Genomic DNA, 23,330 nt, shown 5'->3' on the forward strand with positions numbered 1-23,330 from the left:
CATCTGTATTTCTTTATGCTTTAGAAGAACTTCTGCTTAAAAGGTCTTCACCTAACACTTGTAGATAAAACAAAGAAAGGGAAAGGCTGGGAACAGTGAAGAAGAAATATTTCCTTAAAAGACAAAAGAACAACTACAAGAAATGGTGAAGAAAAGGGTATGGCAGCAAAATATCAGGGACAATAAATATTCATGTAGTTAAAACAGGGTAAATTTGAGGTGAATTTTCACAGACCGTTCAGAAAAGAAGCCTGGGAGCCACAGGCTCTAATTTTCCACCTGTGAGCACATTCATTCCCACACTTTGCAGGTGCAGCCATCCCATTCCAAACACTGTTTCTATTCACGGGAAAGCTGCACAGCATGTTCTTCTGGGGAAGTGCAGAGCTGACAGCTGAACTTGGGGCAGAAGCCCAATGCAGCACACTGCAGATGCTGGAACATGTTCCCCCCTACAGAATTGTGCATGCCAGACCCACCACGCAGAGCACCAAGGGGACCCAGCTCCATGGGGACACCCATACTAGGAACTGCTCTCACTTCCCAGGATTATGTCCCAGCCTGCAATAGCACAAAAGCCACTGGATACTACTGAGTACAGAGCACCTAGCAAGATACTGAAAACGCCTTCCAGGAAAAAAGAAAGAAAACCAGACCAAAGCACACCTTTATTCCTTCACAGGAGGCATAGCAGTATCACACACTAAGAAAGAGATACTGTGGGGAGCAGAATGTGACTTCAGTTTTCCCTTAGAACTGTGGGAAGAGGAGAAAAGAAAAAGGCCCTGGATTGTCTGATAATTGTGCAGAAAGCAGCATCGCACCCACATTTTCAGAAAGCCACAAGAGTGTGTGGGTTCTCTGTTTTTGGAACAAGAGCACAGTGAAAGCAAGCTTGTTTACTTTAGACACTGTACAAAGACTTTTTTTTTTAAAATAAATGCTTGAAAGGATGCCTCCTCTCTGAGGAAAATAAAAGGCAGATTTATATGTCTAATCTATGTAAATATCTACTCTACAGGGCATCACAAAGACTGCTTTATATCAGACAATATGCAGATCCCAGGTGCTTTAAATATGCCAAAAGCAAGCACGGCATCTCCATCTGCAATGGCTGCTCACTGAGAACAGCTGGACGACTAAAAAGAGGTTGTCTAAGTAGCCTCCCATGAAAAATGCTTTTTGCTAATGTGCCAATCCCTATACTCCCACCCAAATTACTCCTGCTGTAACTGCCATTGAGTCTGAAGAGGGGTTTTTTGTTGTTGGTTGGTTGGTTGGTTTGGTTTTTAAATTCTGTGTATCAGAAATTCTTTTAGAAATTTTCAAACTGTAGAAATAATAACATGGTGAAAACTTCTACTGACAACTTAAGGAATCATCATGGGGTTTTAATTAACCTGTAAAATGAAAACCATCTGTGGGACTGGGGGCCAGGAGAATGCCATGGCCAGGGAGATGCTGGAGCCACTGAGATCTCGGAAGAGACAGGATTAAGTTCAGGGTATATACAGATGGCAGCCTCAATTCAAGAGAAAAGAAAAAGAGTAGAAAGGGTAGAGAAATAAGAGGTCTAGAGGGTAGGAAATAGCTTTCCTAGGAGAAGGCTTTATACCAAGAATAGAATGCTATTTCACTGAAGGTAAAGCACAGCAGTAATATTTATGTCATGGCCACTACCAGAAAGAAAAAAAAAGTACTCTACAAATGATGCCTGTTTTCTGTATGCTTCCCTGGGACATCCTTGAGAAGCATTCATCACAGGTCAGGAAATTTGACTACCCTGAGTAGCCCCAGTATTTGCATTCAAAACCATGAATTGAACAAGACTGACAATGTCCTGCAGGTGCTTCTTTCCCTATGCCAGGATTAACTTCATCTAAAGAGAAAAAAGTCCACTAATATTTTCATCTTTAATCAAGTGTCAATTTTGTAGCTAAGAAGGAAAGAACAGCAAGCCAGAGGAAGATTTGACCTACAATTAATGTGCTCCTCAGAGTACTCTTCACCTCATCCTTTCTTGCAGAGAGGTTGGCTTCAAAGAGCTTAAGAGCTAAATAAACTGTTCTGGCAGTCTTGTCTTTTCATTTTCTTTACCACAGGCTCTCACATTATCAGAAACACCTCTTACAAATTAACTACAGGCATCTCACATGAAGACATGGCAGTACTTGTGTTTATATGACAGGTGCCTGCAGCTCTACAGGTCCTAAATAATCAGTTACATGGCCAGCCCAGGTAACCCATTCACCCACTCAGCATCAATCCACAGCTTGAAATTATGGGATCATTTGGGCACACACTGAAATATATGGCATGCCTTCTAAACATAAACCCCCTTCTTTATTGTGAGGGTGACTGAACAGATTTCTCAGAGTAAAAGTAGAACCTCTCCTTCCATGAATATATTCCATACCCGATGGGAAATGAGCAATCTCCTCTAGTTGACCTGGCTCTGGGCAGACAATCTCCAGAGCTACCTTCCAACCTCAACCACTCTGCAACTGCTGCTTGCATTTCACTCCAGTAAATCATCTGACCTTCCCACACTGTGACACCCTGTGAGGAACAGCACTGCCTTCTCACTACACTGCTATTCCACGCCCAGCATGTCACATGTGGACAGGTTTCCATCAAGTCTGTCCAGCACTGGCACACACAGTGCTCGGAGCAGTGTTATTCACCCTCACTTCTGCCTCCACACTTGGCTTGTCCATACAGGAGGTTACCAGAGAAACCAGAAAGAGCTCCTGACCACTACCAACACCTGCAGGCATTTAAAATCCAGAGGCCTGGAGCATTTCTACTTCCAACAGTAATGATAAGATGTAAAGGAGTTGTAATTTTATAAATACTGTTGTGTTGGTATCAGGATTCTTCCTGTTGGTCCCAACCACCAAACAATAGCCAAACACAAAACAGTTCCCATCTTGTTTTGAAGAGATCTTTCAGATGATCTTTCAAATAAAATTATTAAGGAACACTACCTCAGAGCCAGTAACCAACACCCTAAGTGACCAACAGAGTCTAAAATATTTGCATCATTTTCCCTTTTTGCAATGACACAGGAGGCTGAAGTCACTGGAAACAGGAAGGAATATTCAGTTTGGCGACAAATTTCTCAAGACCAGCTATCAAGCCTATAATCCTACAGATCAGAGGCAGAGTAAACCAGCTCAGGAAACCAACTCCCCAGTTTTTGAATACTTGTGCATTATGTCAGTGTTTGCTGAAGCATTCTCAGAAGACTTCATCATCTTCAAGGAATATTAATCAACCCTGGAAACCCTGGAGTCTACAATTAACTAAAAGCTTGCTGCTGAGAGATGGGTTTCACCTCCAACTCCAAACACAGCCAGGCAAGCTCAGGGCTGGAGGTGTTTCCATTTAGAGGTTATAAAGGTGACAGGTTCACTGCTGGCAGTACTGTCACCACCTTTGCATCTTCAGCCTTCGGTGGTGGTTGTATTTTGGGGTTGGGTTTGTTTGCGGTGGTTCTGCAGCCTCCCAGAAGGGGATGAAGTGTCTCATCACAAGTTCTGCATTTCAGGCAGATTTGTCATTTGTACCTAAATATAAGTCAAATACATAGGCACTGAGTGGGTGAGTCCAGTGCCTACCTCACCATCACATGTAATCATATCATGATCAAGTCTAATCCTAGAAGCAGCCAGTATCAAAATAAAAACAAATGATGAATCAATTTACCAAGAGCCAAAAAACCCCCCCTATAAGCCCAAATCCATCTGTGCATGTAATCAGATTTTAAATTAAGCCTTTCTCTACCAGTTGTTTCAGAAGAATCCTCTAGGTCCCCACAGTTGCCTCAAACATGAATCTACCTCTTGCACAGTTGAAGGTAAACTGCCATCATACCATCTACAGTGCAGCAATTCCACTCCATGAAACAATCTAACAAATATTAACAGGCTATTCTATATCTGAAATCCTCTAGTAAACTGCTGGCTTTGCTACACACCTTTAAAGAAACATAAAAGACTCTTATAAGACTCTGCAGCTTATGCTATCAATCACTTCAGAAAGAAAAACAATTCAGCAGCCACTCCAATTGAGAGTGCTGTGAAGTTCAATTGTCACTGAAATGCTTTGTTATTACCAACCTGGGCAGAATGAGCAAATATACCTCTGCAGGTGAGCTATGAATGAGCAATCAGCACTGCAGGCTGCAGCTTGAAGAGATTATAGCATCCAAGTAGCTACAATGCTTCCTTGCACACAGCCAGGCCAGGATTGGGCTGACAAATTGAGCAACACAACACTTCAGACATTCTGTCTGCACGTTAAAATATTTCTGAAGGAAAAGGTGCTGAGGCTTCCCTCTCCCAGCGTGTACAAAGCAGGAACACACAGATACAGACAAGCATCAGTGTTTGGTCTGTCCTCAGAGAAATTGAAGTTTTATGATGCTTTTATCCCACTCTTTGGCAAGAATTCAGCACACACAGTAGTCAAGGGATGGCTTGGCAGCTGCCATTTCAAGACACAACTTTTTCACATCCTACCCAATGCCAGCTCTCCAGTTCAGTGTCAAATAAAGATCCTTTAAAATACACAATCTGCAACATAAAAAATTGCGTCATATCTTGCACACCTTCTGGAATTAAGGCCATTCGTTCTTCACTATTTTTATATCTTTTCCTGGCTATTATGACCATGTGGTGAATTCCAGGTTTTCAGCAACAGCAGGTTTTTTTCAGTGGCAAGGCTTATGCCACCCTGAAGCCTTCACCCACTTATTCCAGGCTTTACTTTTAGTTGTGCTGATACAACTTTGCTCAGACTAGATAAATGAAATTATTTTGGTTAAAAAGAAAACAATTCCACCCCTTTTTAGATGAGGTGGACTTTTTTCTTCTCACTCTCTTTTTTGTATTATTAAATTTCAATACAGCACAGATGTGCAAAAACCACACAGTGATGTGGTTTACAAAAATAGCCCCTCAAAACAGTTGTATTGTTACAACTGCAGCACAGGGCTCTGAATAAAAGAGTAATTCCCACTGAAGTTGTTTGCAAAGGTACGCCCTGATTGTAATTAAAGGACTAATGCCCTCTTTAACAGTTTTAATCTTTTTGTGAAGCATAAGAGAAAATCGAGAGTGGGATGAGCAAGACCTGGGGAAAAAAAAGCCAAAGTTCACTTTCACCAAAGCACACGTAGGCATAAGAATAATAAGCTAAAACTCTATATGAGTTCCTTTGCCTGTGGCGTCCTTTTCATCAGTAGAAAGTTACAGAAGTAAAACCATGGTCACCATGGTCTTTTTCAAAATTTATGTCAGATTTTTAGTCATATAACAATTACTCCCATTTTTTCCCTGCAGTTGGTCATGCATAATCATTCAGATTGTGACAGATTTTTTTTTTTTTTTTTTTTTTTTTTTTCTTCTCAAGCAGACATAATCAAGTGGTTACTTCTCCCATTTTTTTCCCATCTGGGCAATCATCAGGGAAGGAAATAACCTGAGCAAATACTGAATGCCAGAAACAGAGCAACTGTTTCTCTGAGATGCTGTATCACAGTCCCATCCTCTCCCAGCTCTATCACAGTACTGAGAACAGAAGGAAGCACATACCTTGTTACCTCCTGCTGCAGTCGGGAAACGCTGGGCACATAGAACATTACCCCAAAGAAAAGCAAAGGCTCATTGGCAAATTTGTCCAGCTGCTTCTTCAGAGGCTTTTCCAGTTCAACCCAGCGGTCTTGCTGGCTCTTGCTGAGAAACCAGAGGCCAAAGTAGTGAGTCTAGAGAAAGAAACACGAGTGTCAGTTTCTCTTTGCCAGCTAGATCACTCACACAATGTCACAAATGCAGGTAAAAATAGATGGCATTGTGTACATTTTCCTATATGCAAAATCAGAGTAATTTCTTCTTTAGTGCCTCTTTTTGTGAAAACTGTTTGTGTTTTGAAGACAATGACAAATTAATATTGCAATATACTTCACAGAGCACTATCTGCCTCCTACCATCTCTCCCAAATGCATATTGAAGAGCTCTACCTGACACTGTGGCACGGGTGACATAAATGATTTACAGAAAGTGACTGAGTCTTTGTTTTCTTAAGGGACACCTGTACTTTGTGAACAGACAGCAAACACTGAGTCTGAATTAAAGTGCAAAAGCTTCTTGAGACTTTGGATCAAGCCCACTGCACACAAAGGACAAGGACTCTTCCAACTAGAAAAAAAAAAAAGAATGCAAACCCATATGCATAAGTCAAAAAATATATCTACCAATACCAGAACCATTTACCCAACACAGAATTGTTTACTCTTCTTTTTTTTAATGCACACACAAGGTTTTATGTTGGCCGAGTATACACTTAGAATGTACATATCACACACAAGTTGTTTGCTCTAGGCTCTAGAGAAATACCAGGTTGGAAACCTCAGCAGTTTCCTGCCCAGTGCAAATCTCAATGGCTGTAGCAGCTACTGTATGAGCCACATGGGACTGCTGCTGGTGACGAGGAATTAACACAGAACAGTGCACAGAACTAGAGCTACAAAGTGGCAATAAAGTGGCTGAAGGAATAGCCAATTCATCTTGAAGGATTTTATTGAAAAACACTTAAACATCAAGTACTACAACTGCACATCTGAAAAAAAAAAGAGAAAAACATTGTAGCAGATGTAAAACTTTGCAAAATCCACCATGAACAGCCTGTTTCATGCTGGTATGGATGTCTCTATAAAAACCATTGCACACACCATGACTTAGCACACAACACAAGGACAAGTAATACAATACCAAAAATTTTAAGTGTTTACAAATGGCAACAAACCAGCAGGGGAAACACTCCAACTACTTTATAGCTGAGGGCATGCAAGAGACAATCATGCAAAACTCTGAATGGGGGCACAGGTGTACTTTAGGATCTCATTATATACATATTTTCAACTTTGGACAACATCCAGACTAAGGTGATAACTAATTCAACTTGATTCCTCAGTTAAGCCTGACAAGCACCTTGAGCACTGCTTAGACTGGTACAGTGAAGCAAACTTGTCCTTTCATAGTATTTCCCCTAGAAATTAAAGGTGTCTTCAATAAATAAGTCAATCAATCAATCTATCTAGGACACAAATAAATCAAGAAGTCAGCATCTCCCACAGGATAAACATCAAACAAAACTAACCTCACACATGGTCCCTGATATAGCTCTACTCTCCCTTTGTAGTCACCAGTGGATAAAAAGTTCTTTCTGATGAGTTCACCATGGTAGCAATTAGATTGAAATGAAGGTGAGAGGGAGAGTGGAGTCAGCAGAGAAAAGGAATTAATGTGAAGGCAGAAAAAAAGCGGTGATTTTACCACCTCTTAAAGGAAACCTGGAAATCTGGAGGGCAGCCTCATCCTCAGCAAGAAACAGTGTGGAGATGCAAAAACAAAACTTCCACGCAACTTGAAAAAGTAAACATTGACAACACCTAGAACCCAAATTGGAAGTGTGACATACTTGTAAATCATCTAGCAGCAAAGAAGACTCGGACTCTGAAGTCTAAAAGAGTTATTCAAGGAATTGAGGTATTGCAATTAAACAACTCAATGAGCACAGTCCCTCTCCTTTGAGTGGGGGCTGGGAGACAGCACAAGTTTAAATATGCTACAGTAGAAAGGCTCTTCGAGTACCAAACCCACAAGCAATTCCAAGGAACAAGAATTGCTTGTTCTAAATGAAAACCTAAATGAAATAAAGTGTTGAAGCTTCTAGATTACAGCAGGTACTGTGGAGCAAACATGGCAGCATGCATTTTGCACAACTAGAAGACAATTTTCCTGGAAAGCAGCCTGGAGAGGATCAAGCTATTGCAGCTGAAGCACAGGAACTGATCGCACACCAGAGCTCATGTCACAGATTCATGCACTTTGGAGAGACAACCCACACAGATATTTGAACAGCAGCTCCATGTTACCTGCAAATTTACTTCTTGAAAATGTAATGTGTTTTTAAGAGCTCACAGTGGAGGACTTCTGTAACCACTACTGTGCATGCCTGAAGAGACTCTCGCCCTAGGAACATCAGTAATCTCCAAAAAGGCAGGGAAGAACGTGGGACTGGAAATGGCTGGGCCATCAAGTTCAGCATGCTACAAGAAGGCATTTGGCTCTCCAGAAGAGTCATGCCATGCTTTCCAGTCCACAAACCACCCCAAAAATTAGTTGAGGTTATAAAAAAATGGGATCTTCTATCTATAAGCAGCTGATTGAAAGCTATGTTGATTCCAAAAGCTGGTCTGTTTGTTCATCTACAGAAACTGAATCACTGACTTCACTTTGATTTCCATGGAATCAATATCTACTGTCAGAGCTCTCAGGCTCTGAAGTAACACATATTGCCCCCAAGGTCTTAAAATTTGCCCTACCTACCACACATGACTCCATATGTGGTACAAGGAAATTGGTTTACACTCCTCCAGAGCTGCGGTCCCCTGCTAAAGCAGCAAGCAAGAACCAGAGCACTTGGGTGCCTTAATGAAAAGGTGATTCTCAAAATATGGTGAGTCAGAACACTGGACATACAAAACTGCACTGGGAAGTCCTCAAATAGGTGACATTATAGCTGCCAGTTCAGAAGGCAACATATTTGTTTTGGACTTGGCCTTAGCCATCCTCCCAAGTCCAGAACTACCCTGCCTTTAAGTTGGGCCAAACAAGTAGAATTGTCAACCTCAGGAGATGACAGAAAATTACTAAACCAGCAAATGTCATTCTAAAAGATTCATCAAACCCAGCTCAGTGTTTGTTAAAGCATCTGGTTTAAGCAGCCAACTAAATATTTATCCTTGAGAAAGTAACAGAGTTCCAGCTTCTCCAGGCAAAAAACATTAAGCCCTGCTATCCCTGAACAGAGGACACATGCCATTTACAGCAGCCAATTATTCATAGAAGGTCTTTTGTTCAAACACTGCCTGAGCCCAATCTCGACTTTGCTGGCAAACCAAGCCGCACTTGGAGGCAACCTTGCTGCAAAACCTCAGGTTCCAGTTGTGCCCTAAAAGAAAGAGGCACCTTCTGGGGCACTAAAGTAAAGGTCAGAACGGCAGCAAAAAGCCACCTCTGCAGAGCGGACAGCACCTGCCTGTGGTGCTCAGCTCACCAACCTCCCGCTGTGGTTTGGGGCTTATTCTTAGCTCACAAGAATAATTTTGGTTGGAAAGAACATTCTTGCCCTCTCCCCCACTTATGATACATCAGAGCATACCACCTTTATACATTTTAGCATTTTAGAAAGTGAATTAAAAAGAACAATAAGGAAAAGGAAGCATGAAGACTCTCTACGGATTCGTACAGATTACTCTGCTACTTCAAGCAGGTTCACTTAGTCTAGAAGTGGAATGGAAAAATGCCATTATATAGGGGAAAAATTCTTTTTACAATCTGTGCACATACATACAAGATTGTAAAATGACTTTTTTTGACCTTGTCTTTCCTTTCCCTTCCTCCCCTCTTCTCATCTTTACCTTTTACATAATGCTGGAGTAAGAGCTCATTTTACTGGAACCTGTAACTGTTCAAGTAGAAGACCTGATGCTTTGTCAAGAGCTTTGCTGAAAAGGATAAAACCAGATTTTACAGTAGTTACATGGCTCCACTTTCTACTGACCTATTCCTGAACCCTGAGTCAGTCAGGCAGGGAGTTGCATTCCCCAGAGATCAAATAGAAATATGCATAATCCATTAGATACTGTTTTTCAGTCATGTGTGGTATGATCGACAGTCCCTCAAGTCCCTCACAACAAGGCACAATCTTAGAGAGTTTTGCTTTTTAGCAGGAAGGGTTTGGACAGTTATTTGTTTATTTCTAAGAAACTGGATTGAGTGAGACGTGGATGCATTCCTAACTTGAAGGTAAAAATTGTGGGGGTTATCTGAACAGAAGACCAAACTGAGGTATTACCTGAGACTGCACGGAGGAGACAAACTGGATTTTAGCACTGTTTTGTTAGCACGGGATTTAATGAAGGTTGGCTTAGCCTTACTGGCACATCACAGTTTGCAAATCAGGATTTCTAAGAAAACGCACATGCCATCTGCAGTTTATGTTGCATTCAGGGAATTTTAAAAGCCTCCCTCTGATGTGAATGTTTGCAAGGATTTTTGCCTCAGTATACTTAACAGGCTTCTCTACTCAGCTATCCAGGTGCACAAATCTTGTAGAAATTTGAGCTTTGTAAAAATATTTTTGACCCTTCTGTAGAATTTGTCTTGACAATGAGTTCAAAAACTATGGTAAACCTAGAGACGAAAGGGGACAGTCATCAATTTACTTCATCATTCTCACGAACAGTGGCAGAAAGACTACAGGGGCAGAAGAAGAATTGCATTTGCATTTGAGGTCTGAAAGAAAGAACAGCAGCAGGCACCTCCAAGCTTGCTAGCTCCAATTATTCCTCATCCAAGGAGCAAAAGAGGACACAGGGAGATCCTCTCAGAGTTGAAAGAGGTAGGCAATTCTCTCCTAGAAAAAAAAACCAAAAAAACCGAAACACCCACTTCTGTCAAAAAATGTTGCACTGTTGAAATCTGAACTTTACAAAACCAGTTCAATGTTGCCAAAACCTTGTTTAGAAAAAAAAAAAAAAAAGCAGGGAGTGTGATGAAAGAAGGGGAATGCATTCCAACAACATCAAAGCATTCTCTTCTATGTTGTTAAAATATTTTTTTATCTTGAAAAAAACTTTTTGTGCTGACATATTTCTTTTTGTATGACAGAAACAATTTTGAAAATTAAAAAAACCCAAAGCAATAGAAACCCCCCCATAGAACTGAACACTGACCAAAACAGCTTCCTTTGCTACTCTACTGTCTAATTTCATTTCTCTGGAAAATTTTGGAACTTCAGGCTTTGTTCCAGAGTGGAACAAAACACATTCTGAAATCACAAAATGTTTTGTGGACAAGAACACTAACCGACTGACAGAGCTATTGTTTGCAAATGCAGGTGGACCTCCAGAGGGAATCAGGAGGCCCCAGACTTCTGCTGCACCAACTAGATAAGCTCACAAGGAACGTGAGGAGAATCACTTCATTCATTTCACTGCTTTCTGCATTGGAAGGAAAGAGAGAAGTTCGGTTCTTCCCTAAGGACACCCTAGGGCATCACCAATAGAAAGGAAGAAGAAGGGAAAAATTACTTATTGATAAACTTTCATCTCTGTAAGTAAAGGAGGGGGAGATGATTCTACTAAAATTCATATTGAAACAAACAAACACCAAACAAAAAAAAAAACAAAACAAAAAAAAACGCACAAAAACACCCTACCCAAGTATGAAAAACACTACACAATATTCCCTCTGCCCTTTGCCCTGTTCCTGCCTGAACATTCTCCAGCCTATTCTGAACACACACACAGAGTGGGATTCTACCATTCTTTATCATTATAAAAAAAAGAACATAAAAGAATTTTTGTTCGGTTTTCAGATATTGTAGTTATTTGTATGCTACCCTCTGTCTGCCCCCCACTACCATAGGACAACTGCACAAGACACTGCAAGATTTTTAATTTCCCAACTGTGCTTACAGGAAGTATCAGCCAGGACAGCCAGATAACACAGCAGCTTTCCACCAATGGTTTTCCACTTATGATTTGCAAAAATCTAGAAGCACGTAGGGCACACATAGGGAGCCCACAGGAGGTAAGAAAATTCAGTTCATTTCTGCTATGCACATTGGAGAGGTAGTTCTTTAAAGGATTCAACACTTTAACACTAAACTCTACAGCAAGAAGTAAAAAAAAAAAAAAAAAATATTTCAGTCTTGAGTAAAGACTGGGTTTTTTTAACCTTTCCAGAAGCATTGGGAATGCAAAAGAAGCCTTTCAATATTTCATAAGTGAAATATTAAACAAAACAAGAGGAAGAAAAACCCCACCATCCTCCAGCTGTTCCTGGTAAAACACAACTGTTAGTTGCTACTGTTGCCTACTTCAGTTTTATAGTAACAAAAGTATTTATACGAAGGAGGATGTTCAGAAGCCCTTAGTCGCCTTCCCGTTTGCGTAACTCAGCCCATCAGCGCTGGTGAAACGAGGGTTACATTCAGAAAAAAAAGTTACTGTAACTTGTCCTTTGGCATCCCAGCTCAAAAAAAGTAACACTCATGGCTTTCTAAGAAAAGAAACTTCATGTTACAAAGAGCTCTCAAAGCCATGATGGATGAGCAGCCGCCCAAAGCCCCGAGTGCCGTTCCGCCGTCAGTTTTCACGCAACCAGAGTGTGTTTGTCCAAGCTCCAGCTGCTGATCATATCTGGCCAGCCCCGAGAACAACATGACTCAAACGCACAGACTGCCTGAGCTAAAACCGTGCCCAATTATCCAGTGACAGATGGTCTTTCCCGGGCTACCCTTACCTCGCGTAATTCCAGCCTCTGAGCGACAGCTTCCAGGCACTCCTGCCCCGTGCTCTCCACGGACAGGGTGCACTCGATCACGTTGCTGTCCAGCAGACGGATCCTGGTCACGAAGCAGTTCTTGCTCAGGACGTTGTAGCGCCGGGTCCGCCGCAGTTTCAGCCCGAAAGGCATGGCTGGAGGCTGCGGGGGCAGCGCCCCTTCCCCGGGCTCTTCCCGCAGCGATCAGCACGCCTGTCCTCTCGCCCCCAGGGCGGCTTCAGCCGGCACGACTCTCCTCCAGAAATGGAGGTAGCTGTCCATTCCTGGGGCAAGCTCCGAGGGATTCCTGCAAAATACACGTAGGTAAGTAGGCTGAAGCGCGAAATAAGATGTTCCTGAAGTTCAGCGGGAAAGAAAAAAAAAAGTTTAAGCGCCACTTTTAAAACCATAAAATAAACACCTCCACGCACAGGATTGCCAGGCACTTACTACATATCCCAAATGAATACCTTATACAACAAATCTTCCAAAATACTGTTTTGGCGCTGAATTTAAAGCACGGATTTAATTGCAAAGCCGTTCTTTGAGAGGCTCAGTACAAACAGCAGCTCTACAGGGCACTCATCCAGAGGTGCTAACTCTCCCACCATTACCCCACCACAGGGGTCTATAACATAATCTCCGAGTTTTCATGCCCTCGGGCCAGGTTTGAGAACTAGTTCAAGAAGCTAAGGAATAGAGGCATTGAGAAGAGGTGCGATCTTGAAAGAAGAAAGGCTGGCTGCGGTCCGCAGGAAATGCAGGCACTCAGCACCTCCGAAAAAAAAAAATCAAACCTAAAATATGCATGTGAAAAGCAAGAAGCATCCGAACCATTTCAGAGGAGCCTCCTTCTGAGGCAATCCCTCGCTTCCAGCTCCAAAGCAATCCCGCAATTCGCGCTTCTGGGGGGAGTGAGTAATGGCAGGAACGTGGCTGCCAGAGACCGGGGCAACACCGAGTGGGAGGAAGAGAACACATATTCTAGATATTGTTTCTAACTAGTACTCCTAAAATTTATCATGATAAATCAGCAACTGCTGAACCAAATCACAAAGCAGACAGAAGGACTAGAGATACAGAAGTAATGGCATTTAAGAAGTTGTGATCCTCACCTGCAAGAATCACTTCTTTTGAAGTGAAACAAACCGAAGAAGTTTAGTTAAGAGCAGGTTCAAGCTAAACTAAAACAAAGCATCTGCACTGACGTAACCGGCTCTAAAATGCCACCTTTCCGTGTGCTTAGAGGAATGAAGCAAATACCAAATTACTTGCTACCAGGTCTCCCTGGTTTTGTTTGAATATTCTGGAGCAAAAAGCAGAGGAACACTAATAGTGGCATTTAAGAATCCATTTCTCTTAAGCAGTAGTACTGCAAATGAAAAACTAGATCCCATTTCCTTACTTCTTAAGAGAAGCAAGGGAAGACACTGCCAGCAGAGTATGCATCATTTGAACGCATCAGCTGAGTGTGACATTTCAAACAGATAGTACATTGCCCACACGTATCCCTTGGCACAGAACTGCATGAATCAGTTATTTTCACTTTTTACTGAATTTGGTTGCTATAGAGATCATTAAAAACTGCCCAATTGACTACAGTGGTTATCATTACACTAGAAAAATAACGATCACATTTTTAAATGAAGTGTATTTTCCAAAGCCAGTTAATTTTATTAGGGAGTTAGAGCAACACAAGCAAAAAAAAAAAAAAAAAAAAAAAAAAAAAAAAAAAAAAAAAAAAAAAAAAAAAAAAAAAAAAAAAACCACCATACAAAAAGAAAACCACTGAAAACCACTGGTTAGGTGTGTGACTAGCCTAGTAGCCTACCAGCATCACCAGAGAAAAGCCTAGAGACTGAGGAGGAGCACTGCTACTTGACTGAAATGCAAACAAACCTATCAAATTAGCTGCTGTGGTTTAATCTCCCATTTTTAGCTTTCATGGGTACAGACATAATGTATTATTTTCACATAATTGCATGAGAGAGCTGCATGGCTCTAACATCAGCAGCCATCAAAGACTTATAAACACATCCTCACAACAATCTGATGAGGCAGGGACATGTTACCCAGGACACAGAAAAGGAATTGGAACAAACATTCATCAGCTTGTCCAGCACTGCTCAGGAGAATGGCTGCAGAGCTCGTACTAAACCATGTAGGACAGGCTACTGCTTCAACCCATGGCCAACTACTCACCAACTACCTTGCTGACCAACCTGCCTGAAACTACTGCCTGAATCTGAAAAGTGGGGAGAATGAAAGGAAATTACAGGGTGGGAAAGGGTGTGGAGGACTACATTTTATCAAGAACAGCATTTTTGTTCAGTCTCTGGCTTTGCAGATTATTTTAAGCTGGACAAATGGAGAGCTTTAGCTAGCCAAACAATTCTGAAAAAGTCTTTTATCTTTCATTACTTGAAATGAAAGTTGCACACATTTCCTTGCAGAGCATGAGCCATTCTCTATACAGGAATTTTACAGTCAGCAGTAGCCTAAGGAGGAAACCAATGCTAGTTAAAAACCCCAAGAGTTTGGCCTTGCTGTCCAGATACAGCTACAGCTGGACAAGCCATCCCAGAAGGTGTGAGTGCAAACACACTACTCTGGAATGAACCCATCAGCTCCTGTATACCAAAAATGTCAACATGGATTGTACACTCAGGTAAACAAGGCCAGTATTTCCCCTGCTTTTCAAAAGCAGAAAAGGAACAGCAGTTTTCCCTTAGTTCTGCTGAGGGCAATCAGCTGGTGCCATTTTCCCAAGGTGTAGATGTAGAAATGGGTTAATGGATTCACTTTGTTTAATATTGACTGCGTTACTTTTTCATTTAACTTATATATACATGAATGGACAATCATTTAACTTATATATACATGAATGCACAATGACATCTCTCTCACATGAAAGGTCACACTTAAACTAGTTAAAGAATTATACAGGATGGCACACTTAAAGGATGGAAATGCTTAAAAACAGCTCAGATAGGCCCAGCTTGTAGAAACTATTAATTCTCAAATCCATGCGGGTGTCTGAGTTTTCTGTTTACACATATTCTGGATATCTGACCAGCTTCTCACTGGGTTTTCTGTTAAGGTTACTAAGACCTCAAAGACCAGGCACCTAAAGGTAAACTAGGTTCTTCTAGGTTTCCATCATCTTCAAAGCATCAGAAGCATTCATTTTTTCTCATGCTTATTTTGTAGATAACTGAAAAAAAGATGCCATTGAGAGACAGAAATGTTTTGGAACAAATCAATCCTTCCAAATAAAGGATTATTCCATTACAGGATCTCCTTTCCCCATTTAAAAGTTCCCTAGGAGAAGCAATGTCCCTAACAAAGTCATCCCAACTGTGGAATCCCAAGCAGGCATTCACAACACTGCCCTCCTCAAACTCACACTTCCACTTAAAACAAAACCAAACCAGTGAAACTAATACAAGTCTATAAACAGCTTATCAGATAACCATGAACTTGTTCTAATGTTAACAAAGGGTTTCTGTTGAGAGAATTTCAGGTGTGAAAGGGAGATACAACATCTTTTAAACTGGTATTTTCCAGTAAGAATTTATTTTTCTGAAGAGAAATTACACTGGGCTCCTTTGGGTACTTATTTCTTTTTTCTTTTCTGTTTATCAATTACTCTTTGCAAATTAAGCTCATTCTAAGAAGTATTCTGAATTAAACAAGGTTCTTAATTGGAGCATAAACTTTGGAATTTAAACATTCTGCTAAGTGGAAATTTCTTATGTTTAAAGCACATTCTCTGTAGGTCTACAAAACGCACACAAAATCTTAAAGTCCTTCAACCATTTCTCAGAACACAGCTGCTAAAACAAATAAGTACCCTAAATGCAGTTTCATCAGTAGGAAGACAAAGAGATACAATATCTTTGTGGATTCTTGGTAAAACTTGGTATTTCCCTACTTCATCAGACTAAGTGAAACCGAACAGCGAGACAGTTCCTTTGCTATCACAGACATTGGAATCAGACTCTTTATGATATTTACTCAAAAAAGCCATATGGATAAAGTCAATGGCTGGAGATTGGGGAAGACCAAAAATGGGAAAACAGAATAAAGAATGAAAACAAATTTCACACAGAATAAAACTAAACCTTTAATCCACGATCTTATGCTAAGCACAACACAAGTTCTTCTAAGAGCCTTCACTAGCAAACAGCTTAAAGAAAACCATATATGTCTCAGCTCAAGACACTCTTACGTATCTCTTTCTCTTTGTGTGACTGAAGAGAAACATCTCTATTTGCCTGATAGACTTACCACCACACTGTCTGTGCAAAGGCAGCAGATACAGACGTATGGATCTCTCCACAGCACCAGTGCAAGGGGGAGAGAAGGAGTCCTTGATCATTCTTACAAAAAAAAAATCCTTCTCCATATAAAAGGAGTTTCAAGAGGTACCATTCCCCCACTGTTCAATCATAGAATACTGCTGTTCATATACCAAAGGGGAAAAAAAAAGGCATAACTCATACAACCAAGAATATCTCGCAAGCGCAATGCTGGGGACCAAACAAACATCTTCAAGATGACACAGTTATGATGATTTAGGGAGGAAAAGGCTAATCCATATGTGCTACCTTTTAGTGACATTAACAACTACCTTTCTTCACTGTCCAGTCCTGCATGAAGAACTAGATCAGACTCAAACTATGATATGCAGCATAGAATTGCTTCTGATTTTTAAGAAAACTTTGTTCGTTTCTGCAAAGAATAGAAATTCTCCCTGTGAATTTAAATTACGTGATGCAGATATAAAATTGTGCTTTTCCAAAGCAGTAATTTTCTTGTTGTTCTTGTTTAGGTTTTTTTTATGGGACATTACAGTGAAACCAGGTCAAAAAGCAAATGAAGTAATATTTTACATGTTCTCCAATCCTAAAACCAAAAGAAACTGGAAATACAAAAAATTCTTCCTTAGTTCTCCCGAAGTCAGCTGGGGCTGGCAAGATTTCTGTTTGTTAGTAATTTTAAGATGGACTGAAGGGATCAAGGGAAGCTGAGCTGCTTGGCATTTCATGGAGAACAGGCAACACAGCAGAAACTGCTTTGTGAGGTGAAGGGTGCTGCTCCAGTCACTGGGCATTCTCTTGCTTTCTTAAATTTATTTGAAAGCCAGAAGTGAAGACAACCTTATAAATAATTAAGGCTGATATAACTCTCAGGACATTTCCAAGTAGGTGACTCTCTCCTCAATAACAGACAACAGGTACAGAGTGTACTACATTCAAAGGAGCATAAAAAAAATAAATATCATCTGATCCGAAATGCACTTAAAGCAGGACTCTTTCCTTCACTTCGTTTGCTTTTGTACGCAATTTCTGAAACTCCAGGAAGAAAGCAATTATGTCAAACTGCAGCCTGTGTTTACCAACAGCACCTGGCAGGCCTCCAGCATTCCTGGCACTGCAGGAACAGCAGCACACCTAAGGGAAGTATGTAACCCTGGGCTGGGCAGAGACCGCAGCACGGCATGGCAGCTGTAGTGTGTGCTGGCCTGCCGTTTTAGGGAAGAGTAAAAATAACAGTGCATGGGAGACGAGGTCCGAAACCTAGCTGAGTTGTGTCCAGAGGAGGAGATCTCTCTCCACGTGAAACAGCTTTCTCTCCCTTGAGTGCTCTCATGGGAGAGTTTCATGCAGGTAGAGCACAGCGAGGAACATTTCTGTGCCTAACAAGCTGCCTGTTTCCCACCCAGTGATGGGTGGAAGCCCCATAAGGTCTGATAAACTCCCAGGAGTCGAATTCATCTCTGGGCAGATGAAAGAGGATTTTAACCCTAACATAAGAACAAGTCGTCTGCTGCAAGGCCACTGTCTTCAACTACTTGTTTATACATTCCCTGGTGAGACACAGGCCTCATCTTCAGGCATTTAAATCTCCTTAAAAATTCTTGCAGGCAGGAATTTAAATATTTCCCTAATCCAAACAGTAATAAAACTACTAACACTCTCACCTCTACATTCTGGAAAAGGAGTCAAATTACAATTTCATTTAATTTTTATAACTAGTACTCTACACAGAACTTCTGGAGTCTGTAAGCATCTGGAGATCCCATACCTGTGTGCATGAACAGATGCCAAGGCTGGCTTCTCTAGGACACTGAACTCAGAAGACAACTGCTACTGTAGCTACTACTGTGAGTCATCAGACAACAATATGCAGCGGCCAAACATCAAAAAACCCCCATCTCAGTTAGCATTTCTACTTTCCCAGTCCAATCACAGCTTTCCCTTTTCCAGGAAAACTTGCATTCTCCATCAGATCCACCTCTGCTGTAACAGATCTTTTTTGATCTAAATTGTTGTTTGTTTACACTGCATCCAACTTGGGTCAGCCTATGGTTTCAGTAGTCCAAATAAAACATCTAGAGAGGTTTAAATAAAGTCAAAATAACAACTTCAGTCCAAACCAGTTAGAATTCTGTCCTTTAGTCTCCTTTGTAGCAGTACCCAAGAGAATACAGTAATTCTGAGAATACTCAGTAATTCTGAGGCACATAGAGATTAGTACCTGCACCATTCTTATTGTTATTCCCTCCCCTGCTAAAGTACCACATTTAATGTAAACACACCTTTTTTGTGCATCCACAGAACCATGCAGTTTTGTGGGTACAAAACTGTCAGGCAGCACCTAAGTCCTCTTCTGTGACAAGGTCCACAGGTACCAAATACATCTATAGGTTCTAGTAAGTCTGTGTCCAATAAAGTTTCCATCCCAGATGAGATGTGAGCTACCCAAACTGCAAATTAGCACTTTATCCATTACTTCCTTACTTATCACTCCAGAATACCCACAGCAATTCAACAGTTGTCTTTCTAAGGCAACTTAGAAAGATGGAGAGCTCTTTTTGAGGTAGTGTAAGCATTCACATTAGGAGTAACATCTGCATAAAGTACATACCTACCTGATGCTTGCATTGCCATTATGATCAGTTTTAATCCACATCATATCAGTAATGAAGGGGAGTTACCACTCCCCTTGTAGAACTTTGTGTTCTAAAGTTAAAAAATAAAACAAAAACAACCTACCAAATCGAAATGCCAGACTCCAGTACTTTTCCCGTGCAAAAAGGGAAAGTACTGCCAGGTGTCTGCAGCAGCTCCACCTCTCTGTCATGGCAGGGTTTAGGTCTGCAGGGTACAGCAGGTAACCATTTACAACCCTCTCACACCTTGGCTATGTTATTGCAAGACCTCAAATTAGACACAGCCAAGAGCCTGGATGGCACCTGTCCAAGGATGCAGTTTTGTACCTGAGGCAATCTCATTTAAGAGCTCACTTCTGCCAGGAATGGAGAGAGGTCCTGATCTCTACTCCCTCCCTTAATTCCAGAGAACATTACAACTTGTCTTGTGCCAGCTCTGAAAATCTGCTGGAACCTCCTTCTGGTTTAGCCACTTCACCTCCCTAACTTAGTAAGAGAAAATTATCTTTTTCAGCTTGGTAGTGAGTTTAGATAGCTCACAGCAGAACCCAGAGTGAGTAGCTCATCTGGCAGAGGGAAGAAAAGAACCACACAACTCAGAGAAGGAAAAATAAGAGTAATTCTGCCTTAATTGACAGCAGTTGGTCAGGTCTGGGGAGCAGTTTGTGAAATCACAGCCCAAGGAATGCTCCTGGTCTCAGGAAGCAGTGGAGATCCCCAGAACACATCCCCAGTATTCCTGTATTACAAAGCGATGTTGGAATCAAAGTTGCTTTATCTGAAATAACCAGTTGATTCAAATTGCACTAACTTTTTTGTCCCACTCCCCTCCAAAATACAGCATCCTGTCACTGAACATCAGTAAGAGGAGATAATATTGCAACATCTGCATGTTTTATGCTTTCTGCATGGGAAAAGCCATTCAGAAGAGGAGAAGAAAGACCAAGACCAGCATTCTGGTAGTTTGGCACATCTTTGTTTCAGACCTGGTACAACAACTGGTCTGTAAGTGCCACTCTTCAGAAAAGGTCCTGCAACCTTAATTTTCCTAGCAATCAAAGATGAGGGAAGCCTAACCATTATTGTAGGAGTCAACTATTTAAAATCCATTATAATCAAGTGACTTAAAAATGTCTGAGAATATTTGACAGGATTCTTCACCTTTTGTCCCTATTTTATCCCTGCTGGCTACAATCAGTAGCAACATAGCATTGGTGCCATTTACTTTTCCTCCTAATCAGTTAGCTTTCTAAAGGTTTTTTACTCCTTCAGACTTGCTGGAGCTACAGTGATTTTTAGGAGGTTACATTTCCTGCTAAATGTGACTGATGGGCACACAAAAACATTATAAACACAATGAATTATATGCTTAGTAAAAACCACAGAAAAACTTCTTACAACATGTTTCATTAATTTCTCATGTTACAAAGAACTTGAGTAAAACTAAGAAGATCTAAACACAGGATAACAAGAAGTGCAGAATCAATAGCTCCAACAGATCCAAGTATTAGACAAGGGGTTAAATTATATGTCCCAGAGCATTCTAACTAGTTAAACATCCACTACACAAATCTGTGCCAGTTGGTGTATGATTTTAAATAATGCAATGAAAAATCAATTAAAAAGAAAGACACAAAAGTTCAAACATCGCCTATACTGCTTTAATGAAAAAATATCTATCCTCAAGAGGTGGCTGCAGTTTCATCCTGTACTGGGATTTTGCAATGGAGCAGTTACAAGAAAGTACTTGGAGATTAGGAAGCAAATAGTCACACTGCTCATGAGACTGAGGGATCTACCTGCGGCTCATTACATGGGTCTGGTGTCAGATGGAGACTGGAAGCTGCCTACCTGGACTCACACAATGCTGCTCTCAGCTGAAGTCCTGCTGGGAAGGTGTTGTTACTGCAGCAAAATATAATCATGCATTTATTTAAGGTATGATATTTCTGCTCCTGCCTTTCTTCTGATTTTAAAATGGCTTATACAAGTGAATTTTTAGAATTTCTGCTCAGTGGTAATGCTTGTGTACCTTCATTCTTCATTTTTTAAAAAAATCTCTCTGTCTATACATAGGAGATTGTCAAGTTTTTCAAATAAGCAGAAACTGGGAAAACCTGGGTTGTACCTACGGATTTCCAAAATGTATCTCATTACCTCCAACCCTTTCAAAAGTCACCCTTTCAAGGTGTTCATTTCATATAAGGAGTTTGCAACATACATTGATTCCTTGGCCCACCAGGAAAGAAAATGTTTTCTTAATATGTACAACTGAGGGAGAGGGTGAATGATAACAAGAAGCACTGAATTTGCAACACCTCAAATGTTAACGATGTGGTGGCCACTCCAAACTGCCAACCTGCTCTTCTTACAGGAATAAAATCCAGTCCTGCTCCCACAGATGTCAGTAAAAAGACTGGCACCAAGTGAAGCAAGACCCATGCCTGCATGCTTGCAGTAAGAATAAAACTTTGTTCAGTTTCTTGCAGTTTAGAGCAATGGTCTACTCTCCTGGAGAGGCTCAATTAGTCCCATTCAATATTAGGTAATGAACAGAGACACTACAATGAAGAAGTGGCTGCAGGTAAGCAATGAGAGCCAAAAGTGACAGGGTGAAGAAAAAAGAAGAGGGGGAGAGAGAGAAGAAAAATAAAGTTAAAAAGGCATGCACACTGTCAATCCCAAACCACAACCAGGCACATTTAGCTACACAAGTAGATACTTCACACAAGATCATAACATGAACTTCTGAACTTGCACAGAAAAAAGCCTCTCCGCTACTTAATGCATTAAAACATCAATGCTACAAAATGCTGGAAAAATTCCTTCAAGTTGTATCAAAGGAGGATTATGTTGTGGGCACATGCATGAAGAAAGCAAATCTGTTATCTTTACTGAATATAGGCCCTGATGTAAATCACACAGCCACAGCTTGTGAATAACTGCATTTGTTTCAACAGCAAAACACCTCATCTGAAAAAGAGAATAGCTGCCGGAAATGAGCTAATGGCACTTTTCTTTCTGTATTAAAGGATTATTTTCCAGTGCCCACTGTGTGGGCTTAAACATTAGACTGAAACAGTCAAAATACTTAGAAGTAAGATTTATGGCTAAAAAGGGGGAGGCTTAGGGGGGAACCTTCTTTGAAGTGATTGACTTCTTTGACCGGTGTCTCAGAATTACAAGGCTACAAAAGAACCCCTCTCTGAGCAGCCCCCTGCATTCTTCCTCCATCTCTGTGGCAGATCATATTGATAAACGCGATTTGAAAATAATTACCTGGGAATTACAGCACCAGATAGCACGTAGTAACTGACATGCTACAGACAACAAATGTTTTTTTATTTTCCAATAATTTTTAACAGAAAAACTCCTATACCTCAAACACTACTTCAGCCATCAACACTTATCCTTAAGCACTACTATGTTTTTCAAAAGGTTTCAAATGAGCTCGAGAGAAAAGTCAGGAGTTTACTTCCACAGCATTCCAAAAAAGTGTAGCTAATTACATTGATAGAGGAAGAAATTGTACCAACTGGAACCCCATATTCTTTCATTGTACAAAAGTAAAATTTTCCTTTTTTATAGCAGCAGTGCTATAATAGATTGGTTTAGACTGGTTGCTTATTTTCTCTAACACATTATCTGTCATTAAGTCTACTTAAGACAACATCTTTGTGCTGAAGGCTGGTAAAACTGTATTAGTTTTGGAGTAAAAACTAATTTTGCAGCAAAATACATGCTGCAGCTTTATACACGTACCCACTGTAATAAATTCTGAAAGCTGTGGCATGCCATTCTTTGCTCACCTATCTAAACAGTAGTTTGATAATCACTTTACAACCTTTCACCATAAGTCTGCACAAAATACTCACCCTTTAACATATGCTGATAGCTTTATTTGGAATCATATCTGAGGTTATCAGCTTTTAATGAGATTATAGCCTGATTCTTGTTAATCACCCCTGTTATTG

General features: G+C 40.7%; 1 protein-coding gene and 1 long non-coding RNA gene across 2 annotated transcripts in view; both read right to left on the minus strand.

Annotated features, from left to right (window-relative positions):
* PTPN14 (protein tyrosine phosphatase non-receptor type 14) overlaps nt 1-12,863 on the minus strand; it is a 72,092-nt gene extending 59,229 nt beyond the window's left edge. The window contains exons 1-2 of the mRNA XM_066316182.1: nt 12,378-12,863; nt 5,598-5,767 (exon numbers count right to left, since the gene is read on the minus strand). Coding sequence (XP_066172279.1) covers nt 5,598-5,767; nt 12,378-12,551 — 344 coding nt within the window. The 5' untranslated portion in view covers nt 12,552-12,863. The remainder of the gene's footprint in view (nt 1-5,597; nt 5,768-12,377) is intronic.
* The window catches only part of LOC136359509 (uncharacterized), a 515,416-nt gene that overhangs the window by 243,761 nt on the left and 248,325 nt on the right, over nt 1-23,330 (minus strand). The gene's annotated exons all lie outside the window — the stretch shown is intronic.

This window comes from Sylvia atricapilla, chromosome 3, assembly GCF_009819655.1.
Source record: "Sylvia atricapilla isolate bSylAtr1 chromosome 3, bSylAtr1.pri, whole genome shotgun sequence".
NCBI lineage: Eukaryota > Metazoa > Chordata > Aves > Passeriformes > Sylviidae > Sylvia > Sylvia atricapilla.